At 40.4% G+C, this 24,521-nt stretch overlaps 1 protein-coding gene across 3 annotated transcripts in view; it reads right to left on the bottom strand.

The window, feature by feature from the left end:
• Positions 1-22,173, bottom strand: part of itpr2 (inositol 1,4,5-trisphosphate receptor, type 2) — a 79,234-nt gene extending 57,061 nt beyond the window's left edge. For all 3 annotated transcript variants that reach the window (XM_086027735.1, XM_086027736.1, XM_086027737.1), the window contains exons 1-20: positions 21,764-22,173; positions 13,913-13,983; positions 13,571-13,686; positions 13,395-13,481; positions 12,997-13,155; positions 11,140-11,238; positions 10,986-11,069; positions 10,735-10,881; positions 9,586-9,681; positions 9,197-9,241; positions 6,122-6,273; positions 5,343-5,442; positions 5,096-5,256; positions 4,876-5,017; positions 4,093-4,251; positions 1,831-2,003; positions 1,056-1,175; positions 665-847; positions 256-507; positions 21-168 (exon numbers count right to left, since the gene is read on the bottom strand). In XM_086027735.1, coding sequence (XP_085883861.1) covers positions 21-168; positions 256-507; positions 665-847; positions 1,056-1,175; positions 1,831-2,003; positions 4,093-4,251; positions 4,876-5,017; positions 5,096-5,256; positions 5,343-5,442; positions 6,122-6,273; positions 9,197-9,241; positions 9,586-9,681; positions 10,735-10,881; positions 10,986-11,069; positions 11,140-11,238; positions 12,997-13,155; positions 13,395-13,481; positions 13,571-13,686; positions 13,913-13,983; positions 21,764-21,900 — 2,631 coding nt within the window. In that variant the 5' untranslated portion in view covers positions 21,901-22,173. The remainder of the gene's footprint in view (positions 1-20; positions 169-255; positions 508-664; positions 848-1,055; positions 1,176-1,830; positions 2,004-4,092; positions 4,252-4,875; positions 5,018-5,095; positions 5,257-5,342; positions 5,443-6,121; positions 6,274-9,196; positions 9,242-9,585; positions 9,682-10,734; positions 10,882-10,985; positions 11,070-11,139; positions 11,239-12,996; positions 13,156-13,394; positions 13,482-13,570; positions 13,687-13,912; positions 13,984-21,763) is intronic.
• Between the last annotated feature and the right edge of the window lie 2,348 nt (positions 22,174-24,521).

Below are 24,521 nucleotides of genomic sequence, written 5' to 3'. Positions count from 1 at the left end.
ACTTATCAGGCTTATTATACCTCTAGAGTCAGTTCATTCTTGTCTTTTTCCCCAAATGGAAAAGGCTGGCTGACCACATCTTTGAGGTATTCTTCAACAAACTCCATCGTGGGAGCAAACTTCCTTTTCATCTCCTCTCTCGAGGAATCTGCTGACTCGTATTCAAACCTGCAGAGAAAAACACAATAATAACAGGCATGTAAAGCGTCGCAATATATGTTTGTGCCTTGACGTCATCGGGTGCCTGATGCTCACTCATGGATGGTGATCTTGGATGGGATCTCAGTCCAGAGGCGTGCATAGCGCACAGGAACTACAGCTTCTTGTGGGTCACGATCCACATGCATGTGTAGCATGAGGCGACAGAAGGAGGCTCGCAGGTTGTAGGGCAGGCAGTCATCAAACATGCAGCGCAAGATGAGATCCACAGGAAGTTGAGAGGAGATCTGATTGATGGCAAGATACTGACGGTCCAGGCACATTTTAGCAAACAGGTTCAGTTGATATCTGACGACAGGAAATGGATATATGATTGGAAAAAGGCTGGTATTCTGCAGTTAAACCAAAAAAAAAAAAAACTAACGCGTGCTTCTTCTTTTGTCATTTCGCCACAGGGCAAAAAAAAAGTTTTAGCACATTAGGGAAGTAACAGCAATAAGGCCACCTGTAGTAAGTGATCATATCAACATCCATCTTATGGTTGCCTTTAGCATCCTGAGCCAGATGGCGGATGGATTTGCCATGAGGCTCCTTGTGGCTGTCGATCCAGTAGAGCCAAACCTCCTCCTCTTCCCCATCCTCCTGCGTCAGAGAGGACTCAAGGGGGGTCTCAGTATTAGGGATTAGTCTGGATGTGAGAGTGTGACAAAGAGTACATGTTACAAAAATACTCTGATATTAAGATGCTTTATTCATGGCAAATACTGGTTGAAAAGGAAATGAAGTGGTGGAAGAGGTCCTTTTGCAAATTAATATTTATACACAAACATACACAAGGGAAATATATATTCACAAGGGCAATTTAAGTTATAAAAATACCGCATGGTGTAACTCACTTTGTCTGGATAAGGATGTCTGCATTGGCGGGGTTGAGCATAAATTTGCAAATAAGCTCCTGTGTGACAGGAATTGCGGTTTTATTGGACACACACAAATCCGAGAGATAATCCAAGAATCTGGAAGAGCCAAGCACACACACAGTTTAACAGTAAAGTTTGAAACAACAACAACAACAACAACGACGACGAAAAAAACAGTATAGTGGAAAACCTTGCCCTTGAGGTCAATTCAGATATTCACCAATTCAATTTTCTGGGGGAAAAAAAAGGCCTCAAAGGCAGCAGACAAACCCGAAATCGGGGCAAGACCTGAGCATATCAATCAAGATTACTGCAAATCTCACAAGACTAAGTGAGCAATTGCTTTTTCTTTATCTTTTGTGTGTCTTACGGTGAAAGTTGTACACAGCCACACACCTCTGTCTAAGATGCTGAGTACGATATGACTAACGTGCCAATGAGTCAATAACAATAATAGAAGATCAGAATATACACAGTTAAAGGAGAGGACCCATTCATTTCACCTGGACATTGGACACCCTTCCCAACAATCAGAGAAACACTGCAGCACATAGTTTGCTGGCGCATCTCTGTCTGGGATGCTCAGAATAATTTATTGCAATAAATCAAGACAAAATTGAAAATAATATAGAATGGAAAGTATACAGAAAAATGAGAAGCAAAATGATTCATTCTTTTTAGCAAGGCGACATACCAGTTTCCTCTTTATTAGCTGGTGAGGTGTGAGAGGTGACGAGGTGACTTGCATTACCTGGGTTCTCTATTCCGTCTTAGAAGGCTGACAAATGTCTCAATCTCTCTGGCTGTGATGTGCTTTTCCAGCAGCTTACGGTTGTTGTGCAGCAGAGCAGTGATGGTATCCTCAGCCAGAATCTCATACCCAATTTGAGACTGCATGATTGAGAACTTTTTTGCTATGTACTCCTACACCAATAGAACAGAAAATAGATGACGCATTATTGAATTCATAATACATAATAGGCAGAGCTGGGCAGTCCGTCCCTGGCCCGAAGCGATCGGACCCTCCGGCGCGGCCGGATGCCCAATTTTTGGGGCGGAGGGGTGAGGGGGTGACAAATTTTAAAAAATGGCTGGACTAAGCATGGCCGGAAGTGGATTTTAGTCCGGCCCACTAATCGGCCGTCATGTGTTTGACGTGGTCGCGAGGCGGCCAAATTTCATCTCAGCCTACTCGGTGAAAGGCTTCTTTTGAAGCTTCTTTCTACTCCCGCAACGGCGAGAGCGACAACTGCCGCATTGATTCACATGACCGACGCATTGTGCTGTTGGCGACAGGTCTGCGACACATGCCACGCACACATCAGGAATTGTTGCTGCTCTGATCGGTCCATTATGTCACATGTTGCGATGACATACAGTTTCCCACACGAAGAGGAGGGGAGAGAGGATGCAGCACGCAGCTCGTTGCTGCTGCAAAGCAAAACTATCCATCCATCCATCCATTATCTATTCCGCTTATCCTCACAAGGGTCGCGGGGCGTGCTGGAGCCTATCCCAGCTGTCTTCGGGCAGTAGGCGGGGGACACCCTGAATTGGTTGCCAGCCAATCGCAGCAAAGCAAAACTAGTTTGGCAATAAAATTAAATGCATAGTCTAGTCATATCAGTCAATTTGGGGTTGTAGCAGGTACGATATCCATTGTTGTCGCTGTCTTTTGAAGCGACGCCCCCCGACTTGGAACTCAACTGTTTCAAAACAACTGGTGTCCGGGAGCATATTAAGCTGTGCGCAGCACTCAAGTGTGACGCTGGCACATCAAGGTGGAGTTCATGCACTTCTGGTGTTCTTTCCTACTTCCGAAAATACGCCATAGCAAACCTGCTGTGCATAGTGGTTTGCTGGTATGCTTTTATTTTGAAGGCCGTGAAGGAGGGCAAGTGTGTAAAATAAATAAGTAACTTGTTGACTGCGACTTATGGCCGTCTGTTGGACCCAAATAATTATACAATACGATAAAACCAACCCCGGGGCTCCCAATGGAAGTAAGCACACGCAGTTGGGTAAGTATTAACGTACTATGGCGCATTTGAAGCGTGTCCACAGCGGGTTTGAATAGGAAATTAGCCAGCTAATGATCCTTAATGATCTGCTGTAAGCATCTCTCCCGCGGCGGCGTCAATCACGGAAATGTTTTTTTTTTGGGGGGGGGGGGCGGAACGTGATAATTTTTTATCAATAAGGGCAGGGGGTCGCAGCCGGAAGGGTACCCAGGTCAAGGGTGGAGGGTCGCGGCGGGACCGGCAAAAAAGGGTAAAGTGCCCAGCTCTGATAATAGGGAAAAATGACAGTTAGTTGAATTGGTATTTGTTGGTTAATAAAAGCATGGGGCAAAAACATTTACTCCATCCATTGACTAACCATGCATGTTTTATGGTCACCTAATTAGCCATTGGAGTGTTAAATTTACGGATCGGTTTTGTCAGCTGACTTTCCCTTACATTCACAAGTAACTAAACTTAGAAAATGTCCAAAAATAATTTTAAAAAGCCCACTGGCAAACGTGGCCCAGAAATACACATTTCAGACATAAAGATCATTATAGAATTACATGTATCTATTGTGAGAGGGAAATATGTCAACCTGTTATTTAGGAAAGGATTAATTAATTAATTAATTAATTATAGACAGTAAATAGGTAAATGAAATACAAAGTCAGCCTCAGTTGTATTTGAGCTATATGGCAATATATTTTATAACACCCTTTATTCACATTATTCAAATGTCATTATTTCACCTCATTTGAAAATGACTGGATCTACTGTCACCATTACACAAAATGATTACTTTCACTTTTCAAAGTGCAGTCACTTAAGACTGATGTGAGACTTCAGGTATGTAATCTTTAAAAATATCTAAAAAATAAAAAAAATCTAAAAAAGCAATTTTTTTTTTTTTCGACAATAGACAGTCTAAGAAAACTTTCACGAGCTCTCCTTAGACAACCTTGAATGCGTGTGTGCCTAAACTCAATAAGATCTCAATTAAGACGTGCCTGGTTTTTGCGATAGTCCTGCTGGGAGTGTCGCAGCACTCTGTAGCAGAGTCTCAGCATATACTTAAAGTGGGAATAGCGCTGGTCTCCCAAATCCTCCAACTTCAACATGGGGCCATCACCTTGGTCTGTGAATGGAGCCTTGAGGATACCAAAGATCTGAGGAACAAACACTTGGATGAATCATCTTAACATATACAGACTTTTACATTTTTAATGTAGTAAATTTGCATATTCTCGTAGAAATGTCTCCTCCAATCAAAGTCTGTTTTAATATAAAATACACTGCTCATCCTTGTGCATGGACAGATCAACCTGCCTTGCTTGAATTGTTAAAAACCAAACATACGCAATGTTTAAGATACCATACCATACTTTTAAATATGCTGATAAACCAGTAAACATTTCCACATAAACATCTTATTGTAAATATTATTATACTTGCAATTCTGGTTTGCATACTCTGGTGATGCTATCTGCATTTCAGTAGTTTTGTACCGATACTTTCCAGAGAGCATTTACTGTGTCTCTCACGTATTTATTGCTAGGAAGAAAAAAAAAAAGTTATGGATCATCATCATCATGATCTTGTATTTGGTGTTTGTTTCCTGCTTAAACTCTGAACGAGGTGTAAGTCACTTTAACCATGTACTGTACATCAGTACACTGCATTGCATCGTTTGCACCACTGCAAACGACTACTAGTACTGCAACTATGATTACCACATCACACTTAACATATTAAATGCTGTGTGTTTGCATGAGAGGGAAAACTGTGCTGACCTGGGCGAGGATGTTCTGTTCTCTCATCAGTTTCTGCCTCTCTCGGTTGGGTGTCGAAGTGACCACGGACAGAACCTCCTGGCCATTGTTTGGAACCACACATACAAAGAAAACCAGGTCTTCCAGCAGCTTAGTCACAAACCTGCAAACAATGTTAGGGTATAAAAACATGAAGTCTTGAACTCAGAAAACACAACTTGGGGACCCTACTTGACTTTACCTCCTCTCATTCTGAGCAATGTTTCCATATTGAAGCTTCCTCACGGTGGCCTCAAGGACTTTGCTGGCATCGTTGGCAAAATCCAAGTCTCTGACTTCCGATAGGGGAACGGATACAATAGCAAACGCTTCCTTATCCTCTTTAGTGGAACAGGTGCCAATCTATAGTGACAACCACAGGAAATGCCTACATCAATAATCTGAGTTAAATTCGCAGTAATTGGCTGCGTGAGTATAGATATGCAAACCTTGAGCATGACCGGACGCTCCTCTTCTGCATCAATGGGTACGTTGGTGCTGGTCACCCATGTGTTGGTGCACAGGTGCCTCAGCCTCACATAAGAGTTTCTGTGAAACATCTGATAAGGTCAAGTCTCACATCTAATGAGGCTTGAAAAATTCCTGAAATTCTTAAAAGTTTCAATGGGAATCAAGAACTCGATTGTACAATAATAGGTCCTTATACTGAGTTGGAAAACATCTTGCTGCATAATTATGATTAACCCAACCATAATTAATACAAACGTAGTTTCGGCCATATCCCGTGCAACCCCTCGACTTTTCTCGACATTTAGGTGGCATGTTATTTATTTGACTTTTTGCATAATTAAGTCTGTTGAGACTGCTGATTATTTTGATCTGTTAAAAATGATGTTACTAAAAGCCGGTAAATTTAAGTTTTTCAGTTTTCTTTGTGACGGAATAATTGTTAGATTGTGCCAGCAACGGTTGTGTATTTTTTTCATGCTTTTGAAAATATATATAGATTTTTGTCAAAATTACAACAATATTATGGCCTCTTTTTTTCCAGATAATATTGCATGATAGCAGTCACCATAAATAAATAAAAATAAAAAAAATACAGATATTCCATGTAATCGGAATCGGTATTGGCCGATCTCACTCATGCATGATCGGTATCGGTGTCATAAAACCCTGATGGGAACATCCCTAATTATTATTATAAAATGAGCTAATTTCCATTCCTGAATACGATTTAAGCGGAAGTCACTTGTGAGATACTGACCTGGGCACCAGACAGTCAGCCCGCTGCAGCGTGGTGGCATCCAGCTCAAAGAGGGAGGCTATGTCATTGCCATGTTGGACAGAAACCAGTGTAAAAGCAATCTTGTCAGCTGCTTGATGTTTTCTCTTGGAATATACAGAGTCCGTCTCATTCTGCAGCAACAAACACAAACACCCAGACGACAACTGAAAAAAACCCCACTTCTTTTCAAAACCTTCTAAAACAATTTTGGGATATCTGGAAAAGTTGGGCTCTACACATGGGAATTAAAAAGAAATGGGAATTTACTGGAAATTTGGGACGCTAGCTGTTAGGTGCCGCGGAGTGGGCCTTGTAATGCAAACGTGTGCTGTCACCGAACACCAAGTCAACATGAATAATTTGTTCATCAAAAGCTGATGTCCTACAGGTGTACCGCATGCAGCCAAATATTAGTGTGTGTGTGTATATATATATATATATATATATATATATATATATAAAAATATTTTTTTTCTTTTAGATTATAATATATATATATATATATATATATATATATATATATATATATATATATATATATTAGTGGGATGCACATTGTTGAATACTTCAAGGACTCTAGTTCCACTTTTACATTAGCCCCAAACAGCCCCACACCACACCACACGGCCTCTGTTGCTTTTCCATTACAACAAGCGCACGATCAATTGAATTGTGCAAACTTGCCCTCAGTAGAATTGCAGCATGTCAGAACATTTTACGAGCGGCAAGTCTCAGCAGCCGTTTCTCGGACCCTTCAAAATATGAATTGCCATTGCATGATGTGGCAAAGTTGCAAAGTACAGCCAAATAAATGCACAGAAGCTTTCACCTAATGACAAAAAAAAAAAATCAAATTCTGGGTTTAATACAGCTGCCGGCCGGGTGCCGTCAAGGAAAAAATTCTGCGTAAACAGCACATATATTTTGTGTCTTAAAACAATATTGAACCATGTTTACAATTTCATTGGTACCATGGATAAACTATTGGGATAGTGATTTCCAGAGCTCGGCATCGCCTATTTCCCGTCTGCATATTTTCATTTCACCAGTCAACGCGCTGTGCGTGTGTGTGTTGTTTTTGAACATAACTGGACACTCCTCCTCTGCATCAATGGGCACGTTGTTGCTGATCACCCATGTGTTGGTGCACAAGTACCTCAGCACCTTCGGCACCTGCTTGTGACGTGAAGATTACGTCCTCGACGCCGATTGGCTGTCGCCGACGAGGGTTGGACCGGGACCATGTGGTCGATTAAATATGCACGATGGAACGCGGTGGCGGTTAGGCGATGCCCAGCTCTGTACATTTCAAGAGCAACACACAAAGCTCGCCGCCAACGCTCATTCATTCCAAATGGAAAGCTCACTCTCATTCATTTTTCCACCTCTCCGACTCATCGTCCTCGCTCTGTGGTGTCTGAAGCCCTCCGGCGCCCACTCGAAGCTGCTATCCCCGAGGTGGGGGCCACAATTGGTCAGGCTCTTTCCCTGACCTCTCCTTCAACTGAATAAGTACCAGTGAGCAAGTGGTGTGCACACATGCTCACAAAAGAATTTACCATTAATCATCAAAAATGCATCCATTAGTACGAAATTGTAAATATGGTTCAGCATTTATGTTTATTGTGTATGCAGTATTTTGGGAACTTTGGTAACGGCCGGCGGGCGGCTCGTCTAAAAACCAGGACACGGGTGTGTGCAGCGGAGTTCCTTGATGCATCACTGTCGGCGAATCAGGTAACAGTGACGACACGGCCCCGCTTGGCCCCAAACGGATGGCGCTTGAGAACCGCCTCTGAGATGGTTCTGAAAAGCGGTTCCATCGAAAAGTCGAATGGAAAAGCGAACAAAAGCGAGGCCGTTTTGGTGTGGAGCGGGGCGAATGGAAAAGTGCCTTAGGTGAGATTATATTTATTGGTACGTGTCACTCGTCTCACCTTCACTCTACTCATAGTACACAGTTAACTACTGACAAATGAAGCCACCCCCAAATCCGATCTTTTAAATTACACAGATGAACCTAATTGACAGCTTTGTTACGTCAATGGGTTAGCACAGCGATGACCACAATATTGTCACCCTCTTAAAACGATGGTTTAAGTTATATTTTCACTTTTTTGGCCTTTTACATCTACTCAGGATGCTGTCCACCTCTCCTAAAATCAAGTATCTTCAGTTAAAAAGATCATTCAATTCTACCCCCGAAATGATTTCTTTAAAATAAATATAACATAAGCAGTATTTGGTTTAGTTTTTCATGTTTCTGGGGGAAAAAAAAAAAGAATAAAATTCCTAAGGCCTTATTTTATTAAGGTGACAATACTATATGTAAAGTGACTCACTGAGGTATTAACATGTAGTTAGAGTTAATTCCACCTATTCCTCTTTGGATGTCAATGGGAAGCTCCCTAAAGGTGCCTTCAGACCTCAACTTCGAAAGACACCCCCCCCACCCCACACTTCCCCCCCTCCTCCAGTCCACTGGTGACTCACCCCAGCAGCTTAACAGACGAGTGGAGCGGAGCAGACAGCACGTCTTCTACCCTTCCCACCCATTTCACAGAGCACCCCCCCGCCCCCGCCACACACACACACACACACACACACACACACACCCAGACGTTATGTAAGGAGCCCCCTGTGTGTCTGAAATTCAGCGTGGGCATAAGAACGTGTGTGAGGGTGAGACAGTTTGTGTGTGTGCGCTCACTGCCTGAATACAAATGTTCAAGGTAGCTAGGGGCTTAAGAATCTAGATATAGAATAGGAGTAGGCATGCGTGCGTGTGTGCGACTGCGTTTAGTAAGTTGTGAGTCTAAGAGAGCTTGCAAAATTGCATAACGAGACAGAGGGGGATATGGAGTTAAGACAACTGCTTCTCATGACTCATTCGCTTGCGGTCCAACTCATCTTATGGCGTAACATGATCTATAAAGTGGCCCACCTCTTTATCCATAAATTACCAACATTAGAAGATGACACTATGTGTTGGTGCAAGGATGATATGACTTGTGTGCCATTTAGAAGCTGAATGTCATCATGAGACAAACTCACCTCTCCCTTAGGCTCCAGTGTTTTGACTTTGAATTCAGGATTTTCCTGCAGAGAAAGAAAAACGACTTCAAGGGAAGACTCTTCTCATCATAACTTGGTCAGTACTGTTGATCAACCAATCCAAACTGCATAAAGACCTGACGCTGCCCGCATCAAAGGAAACACTGCCACCTACAGCACAGTATCATCCTTCTCAAGAGGGTTTATTCACTCATATGTACAGTAGAGTATCCCAAAAGTTGACAACTAATATAATCAAAAATACAATAAAAGATAGAATGTTGCATTTATTTATCTAATACAACAGTGGTCTGTGAAGTAATTAAGCTAATTCATTTGCTGAATTCTAAAAACCACAAGCATGTTAAGTTAAAAAAGGCCTCACTCACCTCAGCTGCGAGGTAATTGCCAGTAGCGAGGTGCTTGAAGCGAAACAAACTGTTCCACTGACCTGCCCCACCTCTGCAGGGGTCGTAGTGAACAACCTGGGAAGAGGGTATAAAAAGAGTTAGAAAATAAACCAAAAAGACAATAAACAGAGAAACATGAAAAAATGCACAGAGAAACATCACATTTTTTCCCAATGTGAATTACATTTGTTGTGGCATAAAGTCCGCCAGAAGAATTTCTTCTTGGTCTAAATAAAGTTGCTTTTAAATTCCAACTCTCTCTGAATGCCAATGCTAAAAATCAAAACTTACTTTACAATGTGTAAACGTATAAATACATTTCGTGTATAAATAGTAGGGGTAATTATGCCCCCCCAAAATAAGAATAATAACAACAATAATAATAATACAAAAACAAAACAAAAAAACATATCAAGCAATTCTTTAAAGTACTGGCAGCCTGACTCACCCCAAACATGGCAACCTTTTAAAATATGCTGTGACAAGTGACCATCCAGCAGACTATGATAACGGATGCAATATTCAAAACAATAATTGCTTTCAATAATGCTGTCAAACATAAGGTGGAAAAAAATCAGTTCTGTATAACATGAGAGTCTCTGTCTAGACTGCGACAGAGTCCAGAGACTAGTCTCCAAATTCCCAATGATGAGTGATAAATAAGGTGGCCCCAGAGGAGAAAAAAAAAAAAAAAATCAGTACTGAACTGGTGGACCAATTAGAGAGAGTGACTAGATTAGATCCAGATGCTGGCAACCTATGCTTCACAACTGCGATTCTGAATTAGAACCTTTGCTGGAGCTGGATATGGTCACTTAGAATGACACACTCATTGACAGCCATTTTGCATTTCTGGCTAGTGTAAATGCAGTCAGTTGTGGCAAATTAGTTCATCCTGATATTGAGGACATTTAAAATAACGACAGAATTGAAAAGGCATTCACAGAAAGAAAGAAAGAAAGAAAGAAAGAAAGGGTGCTAAACAACAAACTGGAGCGTGTTTATAAAACTACAAAAGCATTTCACTTCCAACTAAAATCACGAGCTGGCCACACAAGTCAGAGGAACACTGAAAAATGTCAACAATAGATTGAACTTTTTGGGGTTTCCAATCATTTCATGCTTTACCTCAACTTCCCAGAGAGCCTTGGAGCTGGTGGCAGAGGTGGCAGACTGTCGCAGTGTGGTACGGAGGAAGACATGCTGCTTTTTCTTGTAGTCGTCACAGGTCAGAAACTTCTCCTGCTCTGCGTGGAAGAGCCGAACCACATCTCCCTGGGAGAAGGCACACGAGCGTGACACAGCACATTATTATTAAAGCCCGCAAATTCAAACCAGTTCGCCAAAGGTCACACACAAGAGAAAGTACTAAAACAAACCCCTTTCAGGATGTCTTCCTTGTATTCACTAAACTTCATGAACAATGTGACCTTCCAGCTTGTGTTGCAGCTGACGGCATTAACCTGCAACATGAAGCAGGCGGGAGCGGGTGAACCGGCGAAATTTACAACGTTTGTGGATTAGTGGTCCCACCTCTTTGCAGCTCGGGTTGTCTAGCAGCTCGATATTGCTGGCATGAAGAGGCTGCCCTGCGTTCACTGGCATCAGCACCACCTTGTCGCCAACCACCACCTTAAAATCATGTTTCAGACATTTTGTTCCTCAATAGGAAATCAGTTTTAAATAACCCAATGTCAATGACCGCAAATGTTTCTCCATGCAAAGGTCTGGAAGCAACCAACCCGCCCCAATCCCATTTTTGAGGTGCAACAGGGTGAATTGAAAACATGCTCACTGCAAATAGTATGTATGTACAAGAATGTCTGCCAGTGAGTTGGACATGAGTGCAGCATACAAGGTCTCACAGCTCATGCACTCCAGCACGAAGCAATAAATAAATAAATAAATAATAAACAAACAAGAGTAAACAAACAACACATCCTCCTCCATTTACTGCATGAATAATCACACAATGTATGATACACTATGTACAAGATCCAATACAACACAGGTATCAAACTCAAGGCCCGGGGGCCCACCACATGATTTTATGTGGCTCGCGAAAGCAAATCAAGCATGTCAACTTCCATGATGCTTGCTAAAAATCAGTAAATTTCAAACTGTCATGTAATAAATAATAAAATACATTGCGACATTGCTAGCATTTTCTTGTTACCAAAACCCTTACTACAATAACTTAAACAAAAGTTGAACAAACCATTTCACCAAAAACTATTATTGACTTCTGATTTCAAAATCAGTTATCCATCAATTTGTTGTCCATTGAATATGTAATAATAGGCGCTGATCCAACATTTATATAGTTTCACTGTCATAATGGCCCTCCAAGGGAAACCGTAACTAGAGTTTGGCCCACAACAAAAATGTGTTTGCAATACAGGATAACATAGGATACACAATATCAGAATGCTTTACCAATATTAGAGATTGTGGATCAGTGGATTACGAAATCCTGCGCATTTTTCAAGTGCACAATGTTACTCTCAAACTGTAACTAACACTATTTTAAGACTTATCCTATTTTATCAAGTCCTCTGATAGATACCTTTGTATGATACCATAAGAATTTGTGCACCATTATTTTATTTTTTTTAGTATTCACAACACTGCATTTGCCATCCGTTATCCTGTCATGGATGCTTGTATTGTATCTAAAAACAGCTTTATTTATTAGTAAAAACTATTTAAAGGAGGAGTGTACTAGCATTTGCAGATCATTCCATTCCGTGTGCCATTTTTTAAAATTAGTGCAGTATAACTAAATGTCATGCTACACTCTAAAAACAGTTGGGTTAAATATAACCCGATTCGGGGTCAAAAATGGACCAATACACAAATTGGGTCAATTTGACCCGCTTTCTTGCATTGTTTTGTACAAAACCGCCCATTTTTGCGTTGTTTTGAACTTAAACTACCCATTGTTGGGTTGTTTTCTGCAAAAACAACTAAAAAAGTTGGGTCAAATTGACCCATGTTGTGGATCGGTCCATTTTTGACCCAAAATTGTGTTATTTTTAACCCAACTGTTTTTAGAGTGTATCTACTCTCTGGCACACTTTGGTCTTGAATGCACTATTTCCAATGCTGCACTGGAGTATTTACAACAAAGTGAAGCATAACTAGTGACATAGGGATTACAGAGAGGAGAGGGAAAGCCTGTCCAACCATGCTTCTTGATATGAGCCACTAAAGAGTAATGGTCATGCACAATCAAGAGCAATACCTTTAATCATAGGATGCTAAAGCCAGAGAAGAGGGACAAAATCAGAAAAGTTACTGGAATTGGACGAACAGTCGAGAAAGGAGTTTCCATTTTGGCGCATTGTTAGTGTCTGTAGAAATGGCCGGCGCAAGCAGTCGGGCACCTACATTGTCTCCTTCACTGCGCAGCTTCCAGAAAGGCTGAATGTACAACCAGGAGCCCTCGTTCCCAGCTGGGTCCAGAGAAACTCGCATGGCATTTTTTTCCAGCAAGGCAGGGAGACGCTTGTTCACTGTCAAGTACTTGTTGCTCTTGATGTGCAGGAGCTGAGGGCCAAGAATCGGTCACGTTCACAGGCTGGCAGTATAAGAGCGGGTCTTACATGGAAAAAACAGTTCAAGCACAACCTGCCTCGTTAAATCAAAGCAATTTAATTACAGAAGTGAGGAATGATTATTACAGGCGATCGTAACTATAGTGACGAGCCCTGATAAACAGAATAAACAAAAGCAGGCTCTGGAGTGAGGACGAGCTGACACCACAAGTGTTTACAGATTGGCTGTACCTGGACAACATTACTGTATTTAACAACTTCTCCAAGGAGCTTCTTATTTTCCGACTCATTCTGCTTCTGCTCAAGCTCTGCTGCATGCTGGGAGGAAAAAAGATTTACAGAATTTGTTATAAAGGCATGCACGCAAGATATCAATGCAGGACGACTGATGGGGACTGAAATTTTACCTGTAACTTCTTGAATAAATCTGCCTGTGTGTTGCTCCCTTGTTTTCCTTGTTTCGCCTTCCAGAATTGCTTCTGGGCAGAGTACCTGTTCATGGGACACACCTTGAAGAGGCAATCTGCAAAGAAGACGAACAAAGCTCTCATGCCGCATGAGTCAGACTCTCTGATTATGGCAGAAGTGCACTTTAGTTGGAGGTCATGATTATTTACCGAGCAGAGGCCGGCAGAGTCAATTAAACACAACAAAAACATCACTGGAGCAACAGTGGGACATAAAAAGCACTCCGTGAGGCACTTGGTTAGCCCCCACTGCTTGGTGTGTGTGTGACCAATTGCACATACCTCTGAACTTTTTGGGAGGGTTTGTCAAGTCTCCTGCATCAGGCTGGACGACACACCTGTCGTCGACAAGACTGAACAAAAGAGCAACAAAAAAGTGTAATCAACATCTTTGCAAGTTAGTGGTGTCCTTGTAGCTGATATTGGACATTAGCCATGACATTGTGTGTGTCTGGTGTTGACATACTTTTGCTCTCTATTATCAAGTGTGTGCATAGTTCTTCTTAGTCAAGATGAAGGCTACAAAAGTGGACACCAGTGGGATGTTACCACAAGAGGAAACTGTGCAGTGTTGATTAGAGACTGTTTTTTTTTTTTTTAGTTAATATGTCCGTGCTTCAAGCACTCACTGGGCTACAATCGTATATACTAGCCTACTGCACAAATGGAATCCAGCACATGAGATAATAGAGTATGCATGTAAAAAAACACCACACAGTTTGATGAACTGCAGTTCTAAACCCACAACAAATATATTGAACAAAAATACATGCACCATAATTAGGAATGGGCATTTGACCAGATGTCCTTGTTCGCTAATGGCCACGTGGGATGTAAATGTGAGAGACGAATAATGCCAGTCCCCAGACACGTTCCGCAATAGCAGATGTCTGCTTGCTCAGCTTATGTTGTTCTTTACACAGCTAACAAGTTGATACTGAATGAATGCTTCTCTGCTGGTTGCGGTCAAGTAGCTCATGATTAATCAACAACCAATTCCACACGATTGAATTCTTAACAGTCTCTTATAAGATTATGATGCCACTCTCTACTTGGATGGAGGTCATTACATTGTGAAGTTGTGGTCAGTGGATGTTGACAGTTTTATTGCCGCATTACTCTGTTGCACTGCTACTGGCTGTATTTCGAGTCAAAAAGCATGTCATTCAATACCAATATACAAAGGCTGAAAAGCACAAGCAACCCATTCATCCTGCTTGACAATTCACCCAATTCATGCAATGCTAGTGACTGCTTAAACAATCCCAGCCCTTTCTTATTCTTTCCATTGCACTTGATCACTGTCAATCCATAGCCTGAGTTCTAATTCCTAAAAAGAATTTTAGTGTGAGATCGAGACGTGCAACAATTGAAGCCAACAGGCGAAACCTCAAAAGTAAGTAGCACAAATTAACAGAGAGGAGCTATAGTACAGAGGAGGAGCTTTGACGATCACACTCGGCGTGTCCGTTTTTTTTTTTTTCCTGTAACTGGGTTAACCATGAACCACAGATAAAGCAACCAGGCTGGATACACGGAAGCTAATTATAGCCCCGCAGACGCTGTTCAACACAGAGCGAGAACCGAATAATATTCAGAGCTGTGACAAGGGAAAGGAATGCGGGAGAAGAAACACATTGTATGTGGAGGACACAACAAATGCCTGCTGCTGCTGCTGCATGCTTCGACCTGTTGATTAAGCAGAGCACTAATGGCATATAAACTTCGGAGACTGTACACATGCACTGGGCAGCAACAAAAGAAAGACTGGAACCACTCAATTGAAACGCCTTTTAGATCTTCAGTTCAGACCAAAACAATCCGACCAAAACATTCAGGAAATTATACATTCAAACTTGCAAAAACCTTTAGCGCTCTAATTCAACCATCACATCACACTAAGGTGCACCTTATACAGGAACATCATATCCCTGAGCATACATTTTGATTCGAAAAGCAAAAAACAAACTTCGACAAAGAACAATGCAAGACTTTTATGAAATTATTATACAGAGTTGGCAGAATTGCTGTATAGGAGAGTTGCTTCCACATTTCAACAAGGATAAGCTTTATTTTACATTCAAGTGATGGCTTAGAATGTTAAAAAAAAATTATATAAAAAAAAAAGATGTGTTTGGTAGAGTTGTATTTCTCGAGATCAGTCTTTAAAGGGGAAATCAACCCAAACATATTTTTTTTCCCAAGAGTATGTTCCCAGCTGGCCCCACAACCCAGTTGAAACACAGCATTCTGATTAATATTGCGTTCGTGAAATATGAGTTAAGCAGCAAAATGTAGCCATCTCAGGGGGCGGCCATTTTGTCATCAGTTGGCTGAAAATGACATCACAACTACTCATGGCTCAGGTAACGACCAATCACAGCTCAGCTTCAGAGAACAGGTCAGCCGTGATGGGTTGTTACCTGAGCCCTGGGTGATGTCATTTTCAGTCGACAGAAGTGACAAAATGGCCGCCCCCAGAGATGGCTAAACAGGGGTGGATTAACTCAAATTCCACAAAAGCAATATTTATCAGAATGCCTTGTTTCAACTAGTGGGCTTTAATAGAATATGTTCTCGAAACAAGCATGTTTGAGTGGACTTCCCCTATAGGGGTCTCGGTGTCGTCTCGGGATCAAAGGATCAACATTTTTGATCAAGACCAGTTGAGACCAAGTCAGCTCTACTGTGATCAGTGAGAAATGCAGAATGCATGTGCTGTGCTGCCTTCTCAGTGTCGCCTGAAGTACCACAAGATTTGTTTCATTGCACTATTTCAAAAACAACATCATTTGTTTTTGTTGCAGACATAAAAAATAAAAATAAAAAAAAACATGGTCGTATTGTTTTGGTTTTTGAGTGATTTTTCATTGATGTATACAGCCGTGTTTTTATTTCGGCCTCGATACTCGCTAGTCTCAATAATGTTTTGGTCTCGGTTGGTGTGGTCTTGACGACAACACTAGCGTGAGCTGCTATGATCTTCACTTAAGACTGAGTAGTATAATGTTTGTAATATTTGTCAACTGTGGGCATTCTATGATTAAGTGCTATTGTATTGTATTGTATTGTATTGTATATAAATAAATTTGACTTGATATAATGTTTGTTACTTTTAAAAACTGTTAATTATTTTTATGCTTTTACGAATGTTAAAATGCTGCTTAGAAATTGTCGAAACAATGACCCTGGAATAGATTATTTTAAATTGCATTATCCCCATGGGGAAAATGCTTCTAAATCCAAACAAAGAGGTTGACCAGGGTCCCGGAATTGTGTTCAACTGTAGAGGTTTCATCGGACAGACTTTTTTCAGGGAGTTCTCACAACAGCACAGTCTGACATGGCATCAAATTAGAGAACAAGATCCATGATGAATCTGGACGGCCAAGGTGAACTTGTAATGACATTAAAAGTGTTCTGGCTTCTGGTTGTTTGGAATACAAAGGCGTGTGAGGGTTGAAGAGATTTCATGTTAACCTATGCAAACAGAGGCACTACGCCCAGCTCAACTTTAAGTGTGCTCACAGGGGTTGGGCTCTTTGCTTAAAGGCAATCTCTCAAGGGGTTATAAGAGCTATTAGTTAGAGTTATTTTACTGCTTAGCCATACAATCACATCATGGACACGTTTATATTTACTATCCCCATTTGTCTCTTTGCTCTCATTTGCATCAACACAGGTGTTGTTGAATTTTAGGAGTTTTTCTTTGAAATTCCGTATTGCAGACTTGTATACTTTAAAAGACAGTTTCCCCATTTTTTTAAGGTCCGAATTAGAAATAAGGTTCCTCCTAAGGATCTTGAAATTAAAAGATGAAGAAGAAATGGCAAGAAAATCTGCTTTTAAAAGCTGTTTTTCGAGGCGCAAAGTGTCCTAAACTGTAAAGACCAATATTGAGAAAGAGAGGGTGGGGCAAACTCATTCCTCACCCGGTTGATCACGCTTGTTTTGCAGAATTCAGATCCCACAGGGCACCCTGAAAGGCTTTCAATTCAGGGTCGGCTATGGTGCAGCCAAACTAATTTCTGTTGCTGTACATGTTTATTTACACTACACGTACAGATTGCACCAGAAAACCTTGAATGGGAGGTCACCAGCAATTTGGAAAATTATTTACTAGCGACACAAATTATTGAGATAATACATCAGAGGAGAGGTGCCTATTGGCATTCTGCCTTTGCAATAAAACAATATTGTCGACACAAACTGAGACTCAACCTGACATTTCTCTTGAAAACATTCAATAGTATGCTTGCTTTGAGTGCATTTCAAAAGGTGTACTTCCCTCAGCAAGGTGAGCATTTCCTCAAAATGTATTCATGTAAATCGGGTCGACTAAACTTTTTGAAACTGAGAGCTACTTTTTGGGTACTGGTTAATGCAGAAGGCTACCAGTTTGATACACACTTCTGAAAAAGCAAATCTGCTCAAATAACCTTGAATGGTGTTCTTATTGCGCGAATATGTGAAGACACTGATCATGTTTAAGGGAAATCACGATGTCCCATCACTGGTGGGGTCCGTTTCATAAAGCAGGTTAAGTGAAAACTCAGCCTGCTAACCCTGAAATGAGAGAAACTCAAACCAGAGAAAGAGGGGTAACTCTAGCTGCTTTCAGAGAGAGAGGTAACTTAAGCTCTCGCTCAGTTACCGCAGAAACAGACTCTCTGAACCTATCCTGGTCAGGAGCAGGTTTTTCTCAATGAACCTCGAGTGTCTCTCTGTCTACGCCCTCTTTCAGAGCCACCCACTCCTTTTCATTTCCTCATTCCTTCAGTTCACGCAGGCGAGTTTTGGCATAGCCTAGTTCTGCCGTCTGTCATTTAAAAAAAATTGGAGTCAGCATATGAGAAGTCCATTAGGCACAGTAGCATTGAAAAAGGTTTCTGCTGAATGTACTCAATTTGAATTACTGAAGTGGTTGCACAAAATATAATCGTCTGGATCCATATACATTTTTTAAGTAGACCATACATCTAAGAAATAAATGTATCTGGATCCAGATGATTTTGTTTTGTGCAACCACTCGACGAAACAAAAGTGAGTAAATTCAACACCATCTTTTTCAGTGTAGGTGGAGACAAATATGACGTGTTGATAATGTGCCCCTGGATGAAGGTGCAGCGTTAGTATGCAGAGAATTAAAGACTCGCCGGAAGATCGGACCGCACAATGATGTTTTAGCATTTCCAGATAATTATCTTTTTGAGCAATACCGTTTCACGTGACAGTCCATCACCTACATACACTGAACAAAATCCTGTGCATTCCGATTTCGTCAAGTGGTTACACGAAATAAAATAAAATTAATCCAGATTTTTTAAGTAAACCATGCATCTACTTTAAAAATGTATCTGGATACAGATGATTTTATTTCGTGCAATCACTTGACCAAATAAAATTGAGTAAATTCAACCCTTTTTTTCAGTGTATACAATGAAAACATTTCAATGAATTTCCACTTTAATATCTTTAACGTGGTTGCACAAAAAATAATCATCTGAATCCAGATACATTTTTAAAAAGACTATATATCCACTTAAAAAAAATGTATCTGGCTCCAGATTATTTCATTTTGTGAAACCACTTGACGAAATGTAATTGAGTAAATTCAACACACGATTTTTTCAGTGTACACTGAAAAAAATGCTGTGTATGGTTTACTCAATTATATTTCGGCAAGTGGTTGCATGAAATATAATCATCTGAACCCAGATACATGTTTTAAGTAGACATATATATATATATATATATATATATATATATATATATATATACTTCAAAATGCATCTGGATCCAGATTATTTCATTTTTTGCAACCACCTGACGAAATCTAATTGAGTAAATTCAACTATCATTTTTTTCAATGTATACATTGAAACGCCTGCATACACTGAAAAAAATTATGGTTAAATTTGCTCAATTTTATTTTGTCAAGTGGTTGCACAAAATAAAATCATCTGTATGCAGATACATTTTTAAAGTGGATGCATGGTCTGCTTAAAAAAAATCTATCTGGATTCAGATTTTATTTCGTGCAACCACTTGACGAAATACAATTGAGTAAATGATGCACAGCATTATTTTCAGTGTACATATTGACCTGAGCAGCAACGTTCTCCCACGCCTCTCCCTCGTTGCCATGGTGACTCGTCAAATCGGGGCTCCATTGATGCTGTCTTTTCATAGTTCTGGTGCACACATTTAACTCCAGGTGAAGAAACTCACAGTTGAGTAAACTGATTCAAATCAGCGGTTCTGGAACCAGAAACTCTGAGTGTCCTATCTCAGAGTAGATCAACTCAGACTTGGGTACTATTTTTCTCGCCGGGACAAAATAGCAGATAAACGGACAGCGGAAGGGTACACCGGCTGTAGGCGTAAGGCGATAAACGGACCGCATATTTTTAGTAAAATTCCCAGCTCTGGGAGTATAGTAACTTTGAAGACAAATGCCCAATATTGAATTTCAGCTCTGTTTTTGTACTCATGGTGCTGTACTCTCAAGCCGAGTAACCACAAACACGTTTACTTTGGTTTACCATAAATATTTTTTTAAACAGCTGTCGCCCGCACAATGCTGATTTGCAGCAGATAATGCAGAGCAGCAAAAAGGATGTCACCTTGTATGTGGTCCAAATTGATCAGATTTTTTTTAATTTTTTTTTTTTACAACAAATTATTTATTTTTGTATGCCAGCAACATATTGTACAGCCGGGGTCACCAACTACGGTCCTCGAGGGCCCCTGTCCTGCATTTTCTTAGATGTTTCCCTCCACCAATACATCTGATTCAAATGATCAGTTCATCAGCAAGGTCTGCAGAAGCTTGATAACAATCCTGATCATTTGAATCAGGCGTGTTGGAGGAGGGAGAAATCTCTGTAAAACATGCAGGATAGGGGCCCTCGAGGACCGTACTTGGCGGCCCCTGCTGTATAGTGACATGCAACACAATCAAATTTTCTTCCACTAGATGGCAGAATGTCCAACTGACCCGTGTTTCAACCTGTTGCATTCATACAACAGAATAAGAGATTGCGTTTAACTGAACAGACGTAGAATTCACATTGCGTCAGTAAATAAGATTCTCATTTATTTCGATATATATATATTTATAGACCTTTTGTTATAATTTTGTTTGGTGGTGTGACCTAAATGTTTTCTTGGATAAATATGTGCTTTGGCTCAAAACGTGCTGGAAAACACTGTCCTAGATTGCAAAAGAAAACCGTTTAAATGTTCCATATAAATACTCATCATGTTTGCATTACATGATATATATTAAGTAAGGATGTTTGATACCACTTTTTTTCCCAGACCTATAGCAGTACAAGTACTCAACGATACTGATACCAAGCACCGATATTGCTTCTAGTACTTATGAAATAAATAAATAAGAAATCAATTTTCAATTATGCAATGACATAATCGTGACACACATGATGAGTCACCGAAGTGTCAAACGGCCACAGTGTCGCACTAACTACTGGCAAGGAAGTCAATGTCAGATTGTTTTATGTATTGGTGGCTGGTATCTGCATCCTTCATGAGTACCTGATAAATTGAAATAGGGCCGGCATCGACCCGATACGTTACCTGGTATCGGTATTCGCCCATCCCAAGTATTAAGTTATTTTTTACGTTTTGTATTGTGTGTAGTTTTCCTGCTAAGTGGTTGATAGCAAACTATTTTTTCAGATAAAAAATAGCACTGTAGTATACGAAGCATAAATTCTCTCACATTTAAACGTCACCAGTACAGTGTCATGAGTCCCCAGTCTGTACCCTGCATTGTTTTTCAGTTGATTGCCGATGGATCATGGTATCACGTAAATGGGGAATGTTGGAGCATGCAAGCAGCATGGCAATGGTAAGCTCCACTTCCTCCTCAGTGGGACTGAGCCAAAACGGAAAAGAAAGTTGACCGTAATCGTTTGCACTTGTCTTCCTGCTTTGCATACCTGTTACATTTGCGTCAAGCATTGGACGAGAAGCAGCTGTGGTGTCACATTTACACGTTGGTGTGATTTTAGCGAGAGAGAGGGAAATACACACACGTGGAAGTACTGTAGTCCAGATTGCTGTGTTTGAAAGGGAGGGGACAGGGAACGGTGAGGAGCGACGTACCCCAAAGTGCTGATGAAGCCGTTCACCGAGCCTTCCGCGTAGAGAGACACGATGTCTCCAATGTGAAGGAAACTGGATCTGTGCTCTGACATTTTGGAGACGTGATGATCTGCTTCAAACTTGTCCTGCTTTCTCATTGCCCCCACGTCTCTGCTTGAAGTAATCCACGCGTTACAGCGCTCGTCCAAATCAACTTTCCCTCTTCATGTTCGACTTTAACAGCGTGCCCATTCCAGTAGAGCAACGGTCGTGTATATGTATTGAAAACGAACTTCTTAAAGAAGTAGCGTCTTCTGTCAAGCTAATTGAACTTCTTCCTGTATGTCAGAGTGGCAGAGATCTGCTTTTCACATCCACTTCAAGGGGGCGGAGACTGCTTCTGTCAGGCAGGCCTCCGAGCAAATTCCGCTCAGTCTTCCTTCACAGCCGAGCAGGCCCTCACAGTCAATATGACACGCTTAATTTGTTCCTCTACATTACACCAATAATCGATAATCATCACATACAGATACAGTGAAAAGCAGAGCTAGCCTGAGTACTCACACTACATAAGCACAAGTGCAGAGATTTTTGTTGTCAATGAATAGCTACAAATTTTGATAAGTTAGAAAAAAAACCATTCTCTGCACGCAATATTTATTATATTCTATTTAATCAACCTGCATAGTAATGAGATGAAAAAGATCAGACAACGTTTTCCTTTGCTGTTGTGAACTTGTTAACAAAACATAGTAGTTAACTCATTCATTACCAGACATTTTCAGACCATCTTTTAACCCTAACGTTTGAAAAAAAATGAAAAGCATAATAAATAAATTCCTGTGATTTGAATGGCTGGACTGTTAAAAGACATATAAATATGTCTACGGGAATGACAACATAAAAAAATACACCGCAACTGTACCCATGTGTTCCCCCCCTCAGATTAGACAAGTAATTTTTGAACAACAGAAACTTGTAGATTTTAGGCTGGCGCAAGACACAACGCAACTACTCCAAATCACTATTCGAGCCAACAAAATCAACAATACTCTTTGATAAGGCAATGGATGGGGGAATAGCTTGCTTCTCCGTATCGGTTATCTGTATCTTATCATTAAATCTGATTCACGTTTGTCTGTATGTTGCTGCTGTCCCAGGTTTTTTTTTTCCAGCTACAATGTAATAAAATCCCCAAGACTGCAATCAATCAGTCAATCCATCAGTCAATCAAAATCTCAATTTGGGTTGGCTTTACCTCTCTTTATTTAAATCTTTTACGTGTTGTGCCGGAAAGGTAAAGAGCCTGTATTGACAAAGTAAGGAGTAGAAAGTACAAAATTAGGCAGGTAAAGTACTGTACCGATACCGATAAGTAAAGTAATGAAATATTGCACTTACTGTAATCCCACCACTGTTTATATCATACCATTATCACAGCTGAATTGTTATTGGCTCCAGAATAGTGAAAAAAAAGTTCAAAACACATAAATTACTTATAAAGGAAGTCATAGCTGTGTCACAGTTAACAACTAATTGATCAAATACAGTAATCAACAAGTATTTTGATGATCCTTTTATTCAGAGTCATTCTTTAACTTATAATTGTTCAAATCCTCTGATTTCAGCCTCTAAACGAAGACATTTGCAAACATCTGCCTTCGGAGGGGCAAAAATCCCTATTTTCTGACATGTTATGAAACAAACCAATAACTGAATCAAAATCAACAGATTAATTTATAACGAAAATAATCGTTATTTGCACCATAGTATGAATATCCTCTAATTGACATGTAGTTGAACCTGAAGCAGCCTAAGAAATCTATAACTAGTAGCCCTCCGCATTAATCAGTAGTCAAGACATAGTTTAAAAAAAAAACTGGTGAGTAATTACTCCCACTCGTGTGATATTAGATAAGTGTTGTTGATTTGGTTTTGTTTCATCACTAATAGATACCAAACAAAAGCTAATCGGAAAAATAAATGATTTTGCAATAAACTATAATTGCCACAATTTTTTTACATGTTAAAACGTTGGGAAGCACTGTACAGCTCACGAAAACAGCTGTAACCAACAAATAATGTCACTATCAACAATCATTTATTGGGCTACTTCTCAGGGGATGGCCATTTTGCCACTTGCTGTCAACTGAAAATGACATCAGTTGGTCAAGTCTTAACGACCAATCAAGGCTCACCTGTTTTCTGAGTTTGGTCATGTGACGTTTGCAAGCTGAGCTGTGATTGGGTGTTAGCCGAGCCCTGAGCAACTGTGATGTCATTTTCAGTCGACAGCAAGTGGCAAAATGGCCACCCCTCGAGATGTATAAAAAACGGGTGGATGTTGTTGCTTAATTCATATTCCACAAATGAGATAATAATTAGAATGCCGTGTTTAGTGGGGGCACATAGAAAATATTTGAAAGAAAATTTGGGGGTTAACTTCTACTTTAATAATGCTCTATCAGCAAAACAAACCTTTTTGGTCAGTGCCAAATGGACATAAGTTGTACAGTTTAGCACTAGGAGAAACAACATCATTTTAGCTACACCTTTTGTTAGAGGACAATTCTTATATTTACCTGATATTGCACTTCTCACTTACTCAAATGTGGATGCAATAAATAAAAAAATAAAAACTTATACTGTAAAAGTCAATCAATGTCAATGTGACATTACCAACAGCCAATCGCAAAAACTGGAGCATCTTTTGTATGTTAGTGAGGCAAGTGTGGCTACATAACTTCCATCCATCCATTATCTATACCGCTTGTCCTCA

The sequence above is a fragment of the Filicampus tigris genome, chromosome 4, assembly GCF_054856515.1.
Source record: "Filicampus tigris isolate MCC_2025a chromosome 4, RoL_Ftig_1.0, whole genome shotgun sequence".
Lineage (NCBI taxonomy): Eukaryota > Metazoa > Chordata > Actinopteri > Syngnathiformes > Syngnathidae > Filicampus > Filicampus tigris.
This window is presented reverse-complemented; position numbering and strand designations above follow the sequence as displayed.